At 40.5% G+C, this 16,900-nt stretch overlaps 1 protein-coding gene across 1 annotated transcript in view; it reads right to left on the bottom strand.

The window, feature by feature from the left end:
* Positions 1 to 16,900, bottom strand: part of BBS7 (Bardet-Biedl syndrome 7) — a 1,778,061-nt gene that overhangs the window by 705,007 nt on the left and 1,056,154 nt on the right. The window contains exon 10 of the mRNA XM_044061529.1: positions 13,313 to 13,415. Coding sequence (XP_043917464.1) covers positions 13,313 to 13,415 — 103 coding nt within the window. The remainder of the gene's footprint in view (positions 1 to 13,312; positions 13,416 to 16,900) is intronic.

Genomic DNA, 16,900 nt, shown 5'->3' with positions numbered 1-16,900 from the left:
CAGCAGGGAAGCTTAGGACAGTTCCTTAGCAGTTATCTAGAGAAAATGTGACTTTTTAAGCGTTGGCGTCTATATATGGCAGTGCTAACCCTAGTTGCAAGGTGCGCAGCTATGCACAAACACTGTGTTTAAATATCAGCTAAGTAAAGCAGTTTTCAAACAATCTGGCAATAGGAAAGCAAAAGACTGAGCTTTGTTCCAACAATCCCCAACTCAGATGGGTCCTTGACTACACTCTTCTGCCACACGAGTGCAGAGGTCCCTCAATGTAAGATGGCTGGCTTTAGTGATCAGAAAATGCCAAACAGTTTAGATTTAGCAAGTCTGAATCTAGCCTATGATGTAAATTGTTCAAGTACTGTAAATAGGCAGTGGAGAAAACACAGTCACAAAAATTAAAAACTGTTTAAAGTAGGCAGCAAAACAGTTGCAAACTGTTTAAAAATGCAAAGAAGGTTATAAAAATACTTATTTTTCAGTAGAATTCACAGGATGCCATGGATTTTGTTCACAGAGACTTCAGATCTCTAGCTAAGGAGGCCAAACTCTGAGCAGCTCTGGTAAACTTTCAGTAGAATACGCTAAAGATCCATAATCTTTAGTATCCCAGTCCACACATCTATATAACTATCTTAGCACATTTTCTCTTTTCTGTCACTTTCTACAAATAATACTACCATTAAATACATGCCACCTATAATCTACATATTCCCACCGCCTGGATATAAGATTCTAACTATATCTAGCCTACCTTTAAGTTTAACTTTCTAATTTTACCTTTCCACTATACTTAACTTTTCCCTTTTCCTACCCCCCCAAAAAAATTGAGCTTTACTGTTAAATATTTCTAAAGTACAGTTTTGTACCTACCATAAATGTAGATGTTCGAAGATCCACATTGCTGCAGTCCTTACATATGGGTAGTCTGCTGTCCTCGGTCGGCCCGAATACCAAAGAATTGGGCTGACGTCGGTCATGGGCGCTTAGATCTGACATCAGAGCGTCAGGGTATAAAAGCGCATGACCGACGTCATATCCTCAGTCTTTTCTTGCCCCAGATGTCAGAAGGCCCTAAAAAGAAAGGCCACAGCCCAAAAACATGAGACCTCCCAAAAACATACCCAACAACAACCATCACCCAAACCATATAACCATGTCAAACTACAGAGGGGAAGGAGGGAGGGTAAATTGGACTGCAGCAATGTGGATCTTCGAACATCTACATTTATGGTAGGTACAAAACTGTACTATGTTCTTCATCTCACATTGCTGCAGTCCTTACATATGGGTAGAATCCCAAAGCAGAGGTAAAGGGAGGATGGGAAAATCATAAAGCATTAGGGGCTGCTAAAATGCCCTATAATATTGCAGTGGCAAATCCAGCCCTAGACTTAGAATAAAGAGGAAGGTGGTAATGCTTGGAAAAAGTATGCACTGAACTCCAAGTGGCTGCTTCCAAAATATCTTTTGTAGCTACCCCCCTTAGAAAGGCAGTAGAAGTGGCAGTAGCTCTAGTGGAATGAGGTCTGATTCCAGCCGGAATCTCCTTATCATGATGGGAATAACAGAAAGAAATACAAAACCCAATCCATTTAGAACTAGTTTGTTTTGAAACAGGTTTTCCCTGAGAACCCAAAGCAAAAGAAACAAACAACTACTGAGACTGCCTGAACCCCTTGGTTCTGCTCAAATAATAACGTAACTGCCTGTGAATATCCAAAGTATGCAAAATCTTCTCCCCTTTATTTTGGGGGTTTGCATAAAAAGTAGGCAAATGAATAGTTTGGTTCAAGGCCACACTAGAAACCACCTTAGGCATAAAGGAAGGATTAGTACGCAAAGATACCCTATCCTTATGAAAAATCAGGAAAGGTTCCACTGCCATAAGGGCCTGTAATTCAGAAACCCTTCTTGCAGAGGTAATGGCCAACAAAAAAGCAGTCTTCCATGATAAATACTTTAACTCGGCAGTAGCTGCAGGCTCAAAAGGTTGTAGAGTAAGCTTTTCCAACACAAAATTGAGATCCCAAGCAGGAGTAGGAGTTCTCCGTGGGGGTCTTATGTTCTTTGCCCCTCTAAGAAATTGCTTAAACAAAGGATGTGAAAATAAAGGAGGGTCACAGTCATAGTGAGCAGAAATGGCTGCAGCATGAACCTTTATCGAGGAGAAAGACAAACCCTTGTCCAATAACTCAGTAAGATATTGAAGAGAAACACTTAAATCAGGCTTGGAAACATCAAAGTCCTTCGCTTTGCTCCAAAGGAAAAATCTCCTCCATTTATCAGCGTAAACTTTCCTTGTACTAGGCCTTCTGGCCTCCAAAATAACATTCAAAACTTGTTGTGGAAGCTGAGACCCTCCAGGGTCTAAAACAGAATATGCCAGGCTGTGAGATGCAGAGACTGAATCTTGACATTGAGGAAGTGATTGCCCTCCTGAGACAAAAGATGCGGAATCAAAGGCAGAGGCCATGGAGGCTCCCGTACCAAACTCCTCAGTAGTGGATACCAGTGCTGTCGAGGCCAATCCAGTGCTATCAGAATCATGGATGGCTTGTCTATTCTGGCCTTCAGGAGTACCTTGGGAATGAGAGGCAGAGGTGGAAAGGCATAAACATGAAGATTGCTCCAACTGAATGACAGAGCATCCACCTTCCAAGCTGTGGGATGAAACCTTTTTGTGCAAAACTTTGGCAACTGGTAATTTAGTGGAGAAGCGAACAGATCTATGTCTGGAGTCCCCCATAACACTGTCAACTTTTGAAACACATGAGGATCCAGTTTCCACTCGTGAGGATCCACAATGTGTCTGCTCAACACATCCGCTAAGGAGTTCTGTGCTCCTGGTAGAAACCTTGCTTGCAGATTGAGGTGTAAACTGAGAGCAGTCTCCCACAAAATCATCGCTTGCCTGCAAAGAGGGTACGAATGGGTTCCCCCTTGCTTGTTGATGTACCACATGACAGTAGTGTTGTCTGTTTGAATCAACACCTGTCCTGGGTGAAGTAAATCCTTGAAAGCCATCAATGCAAATTGGACTGCTAACATCTCCTTCAAGTTGATATGCAAAAGTTGAAGTCTGACAGGCCACGTGTCTTGCACCCATTTTCCATTGAGGTGTGCTCCCCAAGCCTTGTCCGAGGCATCTGTCGTTAAAATCTGACTCGCCTCTGGTCGGGTCACAGAGAGTCCCTTGTTTAGGTGACATTCCTGAGCCCACCACAAAAATTCTTTTTGAATGCAAGGTATTATCCGAATGACAGTGTCTAGATCTTGGCAGTGCTGTGTCCATACATTTTTGAGATACCATTGAAGCTTCCTCATATGCAGTTTGGCATTGGGAAGCACCAGAATACAAGATGCCATGAACCCCAAGGCTTGAAGGACTGTCCTTGCAGTCAGCCTGGACTGTAGAGACATTTGATGGAAATAAAGAGAAAGGCTGCTTTGTTTGTCCGGGGTCAAAAAGGCCATCTGGGAAGCTGTATTCAGTCTCACACCCAGAAAGCACATGTCCTGAGAGGGTACTAGACTGGACTTTGTTTCGTTCACAGAATACCCTAGGCATCTTAACACTACCATCACATACTGTAGATGATGCAGAAGTTCGTCTTTGTGTTGTGCAATAATCAGGCAATCGTCCAAATAAGGATAAATCTGTATTCCTCTTAACCTGAAAAAGGCTATCACTGGAGCCAGAACCTTTGTGAACACTCTGGGCAGTAGATAAGCCAAAGGGCAATGCAGAGAACTGATAATGTAAATTTCCAGCCCGAAAACGCAGGTACCTCTTGCAACTGGGCCTGATAGGAACATGAAGATAAGCCTCTTTGAGATCCAGAGTTACCATCCAGTGATCTTTTCCCAACAGAGGTAAAAGCTGTTGCAATGTCAGCATTTTGAACTTTGGAATGTCCAGATAAGTGTTGAGGATAGATAAATCCAAAATTGGTCTCCACGTGTCCCCCTTCTTTGGCACTAGAAACAGGCGAGAATAAAATCCTAGTCCCACTTCTGACAGAGGAACTGGCTGTATAGCTCCTATTTGAAGAAGTAAAGAAATCTGCTTGTGAGCCTCTATCCTTTGCCGAGGAGGAGCGTCTGGCATGCCTTTGAAAGGAGGCAATGTATGGAAATAGAACTTGTAGCCTCGGTTTATAATGTCCAACACCCATTTGTCCTGGGTGACTAAAAGCCAGTTTTGCTTGAAGAGTGCTAACTTTCCTCCCAAAGGAGCTGCCAGGGAAGAAGAATCTGGCAGCTGAAAATGCAGGTCATTGGGCCTGTTTACGAAAGGACTGGCCCCTGCCCTCACCTGCAGATTGTGCAGGTGAACTCCAAGTTCTAGGCCTGAATGTACTTTGAGCTCTGCCCCTGCCACGTCTAGATCTACCCCTAGACTGAGAATCAGAAGAAGGGTAGGTCCACCCCTTAGTAGGCCAATTTCTACTAAACTTTGGAGGTTGCACCTGCAAAAAATCTTTAACAGTTTGCATGGACTTAGCCTTGTCTTCCATTTTCTTCAAAACCAACTCCACAGGGGGACCAAACAAAACTTCCGACTGTAACGGGGCATCCAGAATTCTAGATTTAACATGCTCGGACAAAGTCTGATCCTTAAGCCAGGCGTGCCTACGAAGAACTGAACCAGTGGCAGCCACCCTAGAAGAGGCCTGTACAGCATCAAAACCACACTGCAAAGAATGCTTACCCACCTGTTCAGAGACATGTACTAAATCCTGCAATTCTTTACACTCTATGCCCTCTGCCAAAGCATCCACTTTAGCTTTTAGCTGAGAAAGAAGGAAATTCTGATATTTCAACATATGAAACTGGCAATTTAAAGCCCTCATTGCTAAAGTAGAAGAGGTATAAACCTTCTTACCCCATCTATCCAAAGCTCTAGCTTCCTTATCTAGAGGAACCGGATTCTTTACAACAGAAGCTCTAACACCCTTAGGCCCCTGACTAATAGTTTCTGGGACCGCCCTAGGACTTTTATACAGATATTTATGAGCTTCAGGCACCCTGTAATACCTGTCCGGTTTAACTGGCGCAGGAGGCAAAGAATCTGGATTAAGGGAAGCCTCCGAGAAAACATCTTGAACAACATCCAAAACAGGAGGTATAGCCAAGGGTCTATGCTGTGGTAAAAATAAGAATTCCCTAAGCCTCTTCCGTGAATCAGAGAAATCCTGTCCTTCCCACTTAAAATGCTCCCTCATGGAATGCAGATTTTCTGAAAATGAAAAATCCTCTGGAGGAGAAGCAGAAGGAGTGGAATCCTCTGCATCAGAATCCGAATAAGGGGGAAAATCTTGAATATCTGCCGCAGAAGAGTCTGAGTCATCTGAGGCCTGATCCAAACTTTCCAACTCTGGTTCCACCCTGGGCCTCTTATCAGGAGGGGGCATAGAACCTCTAATTAAAGTAATCAAATCTTCTGCCATTTTAAGCATGTGCTTTTTAGGCACAGACCCTGAAGTACCTGGAGGGACACCAGAGGAAGGCAAAACAGACCTGCCCTTAGAAAAAGCCTTAGAAATAGTAGCAGAAGGCCTAACCACCTTAGGCATAGAAGGGAGAACAGTAACTTGAGAGGCCCCTTCAGCTTGACCTGACTCCTGTGAGGCCACATCCTGCAAAATCAAAGTTTCCCCCCGAGACTCAACAGAACCTTCAGCCGGATCCACCTGCTCCATTGTAGCTTCCAGCAGGACCGGCGTCCAAAACGGACGAATCAACCTGTCTAGGTTTCAAGGATTTGTCTTTGCGCTTCTTCGTGGAAGCGGGCGTCGGAGGATCCGACGGCATATTATAATTACACCGCTTACCAAAGACTAATCTAGCACAATCTAACCTTCTTTTTATAGTGCGCTTATTAAACCTAGCACAAAACCGACACCCGACTACGTCGTGGTCCGGTCCCAAACAAGGAATGTAAAGAGAGTGATAATCTCTATGCGGTATCTGTTTCCCACAAGAAATACAATTATTCACTTTTTCTGACATCCGGAATTAACTGAGGCAAGAAAAAACAAAAATATTCCCCAACGGGGTACTTAGCCCAACTTGGTTTCGGTCTGAAACTCAGAATACGAAAATTTCAGAACGCCGAACGGCACTTGCAACGCTGCTTCTGCATCGGACCATGCGGCAAAAAAGACTGAGGATATGACGTCGGTCATGCGCTTTTATACCCTGACGCTCTGATGTCAGATCTAAGCGCCCATGACCGACGTCAGCCTAATACTTTGGTATTCGGCCGACCGAGGACAGCGGACTACCCATATGTAAGGACTGCAGCAATGTGAGATGAAGAACATCTGTATAATTTTTCCTTTCCTTTCTCTTACCCTCCCTTCTCTATGGAGCCCCTCTTCTAACAAACCTACAGTCATCACTCAAAACCAAATTGTCCTCTTGTTACAATAAAATAGCCAGATTCGCTACTAGCAACAAATCCTCAACCCATCACTGTGAATCTCTTCACAAACTAAACTGGCTTGAACTTCCTAACTACCTCTCCTACACCCAGCTCACCTATGCTCATAAACTCATTTTCCAACCTTCCCTCTGTCCCTCTCTCTCCACTACCTTTAAAATGCATCACACACAAAGACTTCTCAGATCTAACAATCAAAACCTCATAGAAGTGCACAGACCACTCCACCCCCCAGGACAATACCTCCTATCTCACTCTCTGGCACGCCTATGGAACTCCGCCCATTCGTACCACTTCTAGCCTCCCATCCTTTAAAAAATCACTCCACTCTTATCTAACTTCCACATGGGAATGCTCCTGCTCCCATCCCTCATGACTTACACTTACTTCTACACTGTTCCCTTCCTTACTCTCTAATCCCAGGTTACAAATTCTTGTTTCAAAAAAAAAAAAAAAATTTAACTTTGATTGAAACAATTTTTTTACCTATGTAGTCTTTATACATTTTATGTGTGTATATCAATTTAGTCTTGCTTCTTATGTAACCTATGTAATCTATGTTTGTTTAATTAACCTGTGTGTAAATTTGTATGTGGAGCTTTTCTCCCCAGGACTCCATTGAAAACGGGTTCTTCTGGCCCAATGGACTATCCTGGTTAAACAACTGCAAATAAATAAATAAATAAATAAAATAAATGTTAATGTTGGACAGCACAGTGGTGCAGCGGTAGCGTTGTCACCTCACAGCAAGAGGTTCTCTAGTTCGATTCTTGGCTGGGGTGCCTTCTGTGTGGAGTCTGCATGTCCTCCCTGCGTGCATGTGGGTTTCCTCCATGTGCTCCGGTTTCCTCCCACGTTACAAAGACATGTATCTGGAGCATTTCTCCCCGGGCCTCCGCTGAAAATTGGCTTTGTTCCAAGTCGGACTTTCCCATTTAACAAATGTTAAATAAAAAAAATAAAACAAAATAATGTTCCATTGTTACTGTATTGTGCCTTTTTACAACACATGTGCTGTTTAGACAGTTTTTTGTATTATTTCACTTGCTTTATAACTAATTGTTCCTTACAAATTCATGTAACGATTTTCATGCAACTTGGAGCTTTTGTCCCCGGGGCTCCACTGAAAATAGGTCTCAAGCCCAGTGGACTTTCCAGGTTAACAAATGTCAAGAAATAAATATTTTTTTCAACAAAGAGGCAAATCCAGGCAAACCTATGTGGCTATAGGCCTTGATTTGCCTGTATTTGCTTAACTTAAAACAAATAATTTTTCTGCAATACAAAACATGATTAAAGTAGGTTATGACAGACATCAATCTTTGATTAGTGTACTGTAATTATTTGGGATTGGATTAGTGAGGTTTGTGTGTCAATCACAATACCAGTAGATTGCCAGGGACCTAGTATTACTGCTGCACATGTTAAAACAGTACTGTCCAAGGCCAAGAATACAGCTTCTATGGGACTTGACAGTATCCCTGGCTGTGTTCTACGTGAACTACAGAGTGAACCTCACTTGTGTGCCCTGTTCAATCACAGCCTCACCTCAGGCTTTGTCCCTACCAAATGACGCACTGCTACAATCATCCTTCTCCACAAAGGAGGAATGACTACAGACCCTGGGAACTATCACCCCATTAGCCTGATGAGTCTGATATGCAAAGCTATAGAACGTATCATCATGGACCTAATGAACAAGGATACAGGGACTCGCCAAACTCTGGATCCCACACAGTTTGGTTTTGTGAAGGGTAGATCATGCCTGCTCAACCTGGTTGACTTCTTTGAGTCAGTCACCAGAGCTGTGGATGAAGGCAAGGTGGTTCATACAGCCTACCTTGATCTGGCCAAGGCCTTTGATACAATTCCCCACTCAGGAATCATAGAAAAACTCACTAAGCTAGGCATCAACCCCTATATCACTAGGTGGGTTGCAAACTGTCGCACAGATAGAACCCACAGTGCGAAAGTAGCTGACTCCAAGTCCGATTGCCAACCAGTCATGAGTGGAGTCCCACAGGGTTCAGTCCTGGGTCCTCTCCTGTTTGATATCTACTTCTCTGAAGTCCAGGCCAACACGAAGGGACTCTGGCAGACAACATTTGCAGATGATTGCAAGTTAGGAGCTATTATTAACTCCCCAAGTGATATCGACATCCTACAGAAAGGCCTCACTGAGACCAGTGACTGGTGTCAGAACCATGGCCTTAAGCTCCATGCCAAAAAATGTGTCATCATCCCCTTTGGGAAAAATCCGGTTCCCATGAATTACCACATCAATGGTAGTCCACTGAACACAGAAGGCGTTATAAGAGATCTGGGAACACAGGTTGACAGCAACCACTCTTTTGACCACCACATGCCACTGTGGTCAGAAAGTCCTTCTATGTGACATATCTCATTACTAAGGTTTTGCATCCAGGAAGAAAGAGATCATTGTATCCCTCTACTCTTCCCTCGTTAGGCCATTCATTGAGTACAATGCCCCATTTGGCATGTACCTCACTAAACACCTGCAACAACTGGAGAGGCCGCAAAAGTACCTCACAAAGAGAATCCTAGGCCTTAAACACTTGTCCTGTATGGACAGACTAAAAAAAACTCCAACTATTCTGTCTCATATTTCCTACTTAGAAGCAAACTCTGCTTGACTTACAAAGCCATGACTGACCCAGCTCTGTTAGAAATGCTATATCTAACGAAATCACAATCCCTCCACACCACACGCTCCAGAGACCTTGATCTCATTACCACAATCAACAGAACATGCTGGAGGGACAGGTTCATAACCCAGAGACTGCCCATGCTATGGAACAGACTTCCCATACATGTCAAGCAGAGCACCTCACTGGCCCTCTTCAACACAAATCTTAATGAGTAGATGGGAAATAGAAAATTCACCCCGGGGATAACTCCAGTGGCTCTACTCATCAGAGGCACTGGGAACTAAGGTCAGTGGCACAATGCCAGGCTAATCCTATGGGCTAGGCTTGTAAAGGCTCTAGGGCCATTAGCCTACTACACACCTATGATCCTAAGTGTGAACAATGAGATGTTAATCATTCTGAACGACTGTGTCTTTGCATTTTTTTTGACAGGTGTGGGGGGAGTGTCTCTCATTTATCACTCTACTGCTGATGCCAGTGATCATACTGCATAGTCTTATGGTGTATATCCTGTGATGTAAGCTGACTGTATGTGCACTCAGAAAAAGGAATACCTGATAATTTTTTTTATTCTGCTTAAGACTTGCATGCCTGATTTGACTGTTGACTTATGCTATTACAATGAATACAACAAATCTATAGACTCCTTTATTACTGTAATACTATTTATAACAGGATTATTTTTATAAAATACACGTGATTCCCTACATTTGCCTGGGCCTGCCTGTGTTTTAAAGCAAACAGGATATTTAACTAAAGAAACACTGCAGAGCTTCCAAACGTAGCTGTTAGCGATGGATTTAATGGTATTAGAATGTCTAACAAAATCATATATCATGTGTTGCTGTGCAGCAAATTTGTCACAAACTCTTTGCTCCATTACACTGAGGGCAATTATGTATTCTGAATCACTATCTGTGGTTTATTTACTTATTTATTTTGGCAGGGGCATCTATAACCCACAATGCTTGAGGACAAGTATTTATTTTGAATAAGTTAATGTATGTCTGTGTCACAGTGTGGGTGTGTGTGCGTGCGCACATATGGGCAGAAGTGCACACGGAGTGGGAGATGCTGCAATGATCATGCTGGTGCTAGTACTGTGCTAGGGTTAAATTATTGTCTGTGTTTTTTTGAGAAGGTAATTGCTGATAGCTACAATTTTTTGCTTGACGCCATCTAAACCTTGGTGATCTTTCTATGCCTTAGATTCTATAATGTGACTTTAGACATGTTATTATTTAAAATAGGGTTAGAAACACTCATAGTCATCAGTGTATCAAGCCTACAGGCTTTTTCAATACTATAAGAATGTTTACATCAAAACAATTTTTACAACTCAGACCTTTGGCTGCCCACATTTGCCTAGGTTTGCATACATTTTAAAGCAAAATATATTTATTATAAGAAGTATATTATTACGGGACAAATAGTAGAATGTTCCCAACAATGGAATATGTTGAAAGTAAAGAACACATCAGGCTATCAAAATTACACTGCAGTTATTTTAAGTTGGACTAAACAGGATCTGTGTGCCTTTAGCCAGAAGAAACACCATGTACTTCTGGGTATTTTGCTATGGTAAGTGTCAACCACGGCTGTTGAGTGTGAGAACACTTATTGTGCTGGCCCAGCTTGGCTATGTGCAGAGAATGGAGGTTACTGGCATGGATGGATCCCAGTGGGTTTTGACTGTCATGGTGCTGCAGTGATGCTTATTAAGTGTTGCATTTTGGCAGTTGTTTGAATGGACTTCTGCGACTAGCCTTGATGCGGCACAGAGGGGTGCTGACTATAAACATTGGTGACAGTTGACCTCTGTGGAACTAACTACCATCATGTGGTACACAGGCTTGCCACAGTATTGCATTACAGCTAAGTTTTCCAACTGCTGCACAAACCTTTGTTGCAAAGCAGTACCACAACTAAAACCCATTCTATATAATATGGCAAAGGAGCTAATGTATTACAAGTAAAGACTTATGTTTATCAAGAGGATGCGTATTGTGTACTCTAAGGCCATTAGATGATCTATAGCTTTTACTGAGAGAGAGATAGAACATGTCTCTGTGTATCATGATGTCAAGCATGAGCTACTTATGCCTTTTATGGGGAAGGGGGTGTAATATGTCTCCTGTATGCACAATTTGGAAATTCCTAGCTAAATCCCTTTTTCTTATTAGTTCATTTGTGTAGAAAGACACAAGCCATGGCTCTCGGACACTGCATAAATTGACTAATAGGGCTTATGATTAAAAAAAAATTCCCTCCAAATTTACCCTCTTTCAAACAATTTTTTTTTCAAACACTTTTACTGAATTATTGCTTGTGACATGAAAATTTACAGTCATATAAAAATAATCAAACTATAATTAACATAACAAATATTATACTTCACATATATTGCTGTTTGTCTTTTCGGCTTTTCCCAGTTAGGGGTCACCACAGCGGAACTCTGGTCCGCTAATGATCGGCAGTAGATTTTTATGGTGCCGAGTTGTCAGCCCGACACCCAACCTCCAGCGAAGGCACGCCCATTCACGCATGTCTTTCAAATGCCACTCGACCATGGGGAGGACATGCAGACTCCACAAAGAAGGCACTCCAGCCGAAAATCGAACAGGAGAATCTCTTGCTGTGAGGCACCACTGTGGCTTTGCACATACTTCACATATATTGCTATACATCATATAATCTAAGCAACATTACATAAATTATTAAATTCCTGCTTTTTTCAACAAGAAACATTTTTATTAAACAATCACTTACTACATAGGCAATCATGCATTTATATAAATGAAAACAAACCACACCACCACAATCCTAGTAGCAGGCATTTTCCATCACAAACCATTCTAACACACAACCAGTTGCAAACATTATACATCACTTATAATCTACCCAATCCTTTTCAGGCATACAAAACATAGCTCATTTAAGTCCTGTTGCCTTTTAAACCTCATTCTTCCCTGGTATATACTGTTCCAACAATTCCCATTTTTTCATATGTAGTTTGCTCTGACCCTTTTCTAAAGATCTCAGTTCCAATTGTTTTATCTCTGTTACTGTATTCACTACTACTAGTATAGGTGTTTTAGATTTTGATTTCCATTTTCTAGTAATTGCTTTTTTGGCAGCCACCATTATTAGACACAGCAAGGCCTTACCTGTCTAGGCAATTATAATTCTGTATCATAGCTCAGAAAAATCATCTCCCTCATCAGACCGATCTGCCCACCCAGCATCTCCGACAGTACATCTCGCAGAGAATCCTTAAACTCTACCAGTTGACCACACTTCCAGAAAATATGTTCCCAATTACCTCTTTCTTCCCCATCACACGAACAACATTTGCTGTCTGCCTGAACAAAAATTCTCTGGAATCTACTTGGGGTATAGAAATATCGATGTAAACATTTCCAGGCAAAAATCCTAAATCTTCTAGATTTTGTTGCATATTTGAGAGAACTCTTCTAATCAACTTGATGGATAATTGACTCTCACTTCCATCAGTGGTCCCATAGCTTGGATATGTGAAGCAAACCTCTGCCGGTCTGAAAAATGCAGAAGCATATCTCCCACCTAAAAAATGGGTGATATAGGGTGCAAAGAGAACCAGAGGAAAACAACTAGTTGTTCAAGTGATTCAGGTCATAGAAGTGGTTTAGTGTAAGAAAGAAATAAAGCCTATAAAGGAAAAAAACAAAGATAGCAAGATATTGCGAGCACTATTCTCCTACCTCAATCAGGCCTTATATACTGTTATCTAGGACATTGTTATTCCATGTTGGCTTTCCTGGATTTGAAAGGTAGGCCTTACATTGTCAGCTACAGTCCTGCTCTACACAGCTAGCTTTCCTGGATTTTACTGGCAAAGCAGGAAATGCTGCCATAGCAGATTTATCAGTGAGTTGGCAAAGCATGATAAAGGGAAATAAGCATATCTAACATAGCAATGCATAGGACGATGCTGTAAAAACATAATTTGAGAGAAAGAAGGAACTTGGAAGTAGTACTACTTTGATAAGTTGAGGGTAAAAAGAAACTTGTAAATAGTACTGGCTGGGCTTATATAAACACAGTTGAAATAAAACAGGAAATGGACAAGACATGTCTCAGTTTCTGAAGCTGTTACTTGTATGGGATTACTTAAGACAGATGTATGCCAAATGCACTCTTATGTGAAGTCACAGTTTACCTGAGGGTTGCAATTTTGTTCTGCATGTCTGGGCTGATTTTTATTTCATCTCCTGGTCCAAATTCTTTGTGAACTGGTTCTGTAGTTAGTCCTGTCACCCATCCTGAAAACAGATAGTAAAATATGAAGACAAAGTAAAAACTTTTACAAAGAAGTTACCAAAAGCATTGCCTTACACAAGTGAAAATGCAATCAGCTGTCAAGCTATAACATAAATCTCTTTGTTGATTTATTTATCTGTTAACTGGATACATGGGCTGACCAAGGACCCTTTTCTGGGATAACCTAGTCTAAAGATGAAACAATGACATTGACATAACATAAAACAATTTTTTTTTAGACAAGAAACATCTTTATTAAGTTATCACATATGACATAGACAATCTTATATTTATATAAATGAAAATAAACCATATCGACACAATTATTTTTTTTTTTTATTTTACATTTGTTGATCGGGAGATTCCAACTAGATTACAAGTCCATTTTCAGTGGAGGCCTGGGGAGAAAAGCTCCAAGAGAACAATTTTTTACAAAACATAGTTTTAAGGACAGACTTTTGACATACAATTTCCATAGAAGAGACTTTGACATACATATTGACTAACAGATAGAATTCATTCGTTCTCTACAATATAATATTACATTTTAGAAGATATCCAAGTCTAGGATTCCTGTGATAGATTTACTATCTAGATTTATAAAGATAAATATATCTATAAAGATTTCCATTTTCTAGTAATTGCTTTTTTGGCAGCCATCATAATTAGACCCAGCAAGGCCTTAATATGTCTAGGCAATTCAGATTCTTTATCATAGCTCAAAAAATCATTTCCTTAGTTACATCAATATGCTCACGTAGCATTTCTGACAGAGCAGTCTACAGGGAATCTTTAACATCTGCAAACTCATTACACTCCCATAAAATATGTTCTCAGTTATCTTTTTCTTCCCCATCACACCTTCAACAAAAAAATTCTCTGGAGTCTACTTGGGGTATAAAAATACCTATGTAAACATTTCCATGCAAAGATCCTAAATCTTTGAGACTGTTGCATATTTGGGAGAAATAAATATATTCCCCCCAATTGTTTCTTTGTGAATTGCTTATCCAATCTCTCTTTCCAAGCCTTTCGGACCTCCTTTAATTGATTCTTATAGTTATCATGCAATATTTCATATGCTCTACTAATTATTCCTTTCTTAACAGAAACTTTTGCTCTAGAGTCTACTAAAAACTCTACCAGCACTGGTCTTTTGTTTAGGACCCCACTATTTATTTCTCTTTGCCTATACTCTGACATCAATCCTTCATAGGAAAGAAAATCTCTAACCTGCAGTCCAAATAAGTTCTTGGCATCTTCCCATTCTATCATCTTTCCCTCTCTAGTTATTTGCTCCCAATACCTTGGTTCCTTTGCCAGTTTTCTCCAATAAATTCCCTCCCCCTATTGTCTGTATCCCTAAATGCAGTCATCCCTATCGCCAAAACTTCCTTTCTCCATTTCCATGTTGGCTTAGTTCTTAGAACACTTTCTGCTACATTATAAATATAATATTTTGTATGGTTATTGTTATTCTCAAAGGTCTTCATCCAAAATACCAGTCTCTCTTTGTTTCTTGAGCTTCATCATCATCTCTTTCCACTTTAAACAATAGTTTTCTGCTTGTGCTGTATACAGGAGCTTTAAATGTGAAATACCCCTTCAAACTGGGTAATCCTAATCTGCCCTGTTCTATTGGAAGAATAAGCTTATCCCACTCTACTTTTACCATCTTCCCCTCCCAGAGAAAATCTTTAAGCTCTTTATTAACTGCTATCCATAACTTCTCCTATGCCTGCCCTGTGTATAAGACAAAAGGGACTAAAAACATTTTACCTGCTTGTAACTTACTATCTATATCCATATAACAGAGTTTCCATTTTCTCAGTTTTATTATCATCTTTTGTTTAGTCTCTTCCCAGATATCCTTAGCTGCCACACCGGAATCATGTTTAATCCATACTCCTAAATACTTCATTTTATCATGTACCCATAAATATGGATATTGCTGACCCAATTTGTATGTGGGTACATAATTTGCCACTATTGCCTTGGCTTTAGCTTCATTCATTTTACATCTCAGAAAGATTTGAAAGGGTCTCAATATGTTCCACAGCACAGTAATGTCCCTTTCTGGTTTTGTCAGGTATAAAATAATGTCATCAGCAAATAGAGCCAGCTGTTCTTGACTACCATACCAATTATATCCTTGAGTGTCCGAGTCTCTTATTTTGTTTGCCAATGGTGCTAAATATAATATAATATAAATATAATGCAAATAACAAAAGGAAGATAGGAAAGTCCTGCCTGGTTCCTCTACTGAAGCAGAGATCATCAGAGAGGACCCAACCTACATTAATTTTCACCTCTGATCCATCAAATCAACTATATAATTTTATCAGAGAATGAAAATGCTTTCATTGCCCTGGTCAAAAAGTCCCAGCTTACTCTGTCAAATGCTTTCTCTACATCAAGACCCCACTAACGGTAGTGGTATTTATTTACATTCTGCTTCCCTCTAGATCATCATTGCTCTGTTAATGTTGTCAAATGTTTGCCTCCCCTCCACAAAACCACATTGAGCAATATCTATCAATTTTTGCATCACTTTTGCCAATCTTTTAGCCATTAAACACAAACACTTTATAATCATTGTTCAGTACTGAAATGGGCCTGTATGAAGCTAACTCTGATGTCTCTTTACCCTCTTTAGGTATTACAGCTACCATCGCTTTTTCCCAGAATGTTGGTACTTCTCCACCTCTTACAATATTGTTAACCAAAACCTTCCTATCAGTTTGTACCCTCCTAGCTTCCAAACTTCCACAGGAATACCATCTGTTCCCCGGGACTTTCTTGCAGATTGGTTATATATCACCATTTTTATCTCATCTCTTCCTATCTTAACTGTTAGTAATTCAGCCTCATCTACCTCCAGCTTTGGCATATTTAATTCTTCCATAAACATTTTCATTTGTACCATTCCTTGATCTCAATATTTCTCTGCTTTATACAGTCTTTCATAGTATTTTCGAAATATTTCTAATACTTCTATAGAATCCCTTGTTATCTTCCTTGTTAGAGGCTCCCTAAGCTTAGTGACAGTCCTTTCTACTTTTGATTGCCTGAGTCATTGTGCTAAAAGATTTTGTGCTCTAGAGTTATTTTCAAAAAATTTTCTGTTTAGCATTCTGCAATTGCTCCACTTCTTGTTCTGCGAGATTCCCCATATTTTGCAATACTTTAACATTTGTCACTCCCTCTAAACAATTCTTGTTAATTCTTAACCATATCTCCCTTTCTTTTATTTCCACCCTATTTTTAAACACATTTTAATTTTATCCCACTCCCTAGCTATATTTTCAGAAGACATTTCTATCTTCTCTAACAGGTCCTGAATAATTTCCACTACCCATTCCTTAAATTCCTCTCTTTTTCGCAGATAGGTGGGAAAGTGCCAGTGTCTCATTTTTTTCCCCATTACATTGTGTTTTTATTTTAGTTATTATTATTCTGGAAAAATTCCTGAGGTTAAGGATAAGTC

This window comes from Protopterus annectens, chromosome 2.part0 (assembly GCF_019279795.1).
Source record: "Protopterus annectens isolate FY-2018-M chromosome 2.part0, PAN1.0, whole genome shotgun sequence".
Taxonomy (NCBI): Eukaryota; Metazoa; Chordata; order Ceratodontiformes; family Protopteridae; genus Protopterus; species Protopterus annectens.
Note: the sequence above shows the minus strand (reverse complement) of the source record. Positions and strands in the feature narration are given on the sequence as shown.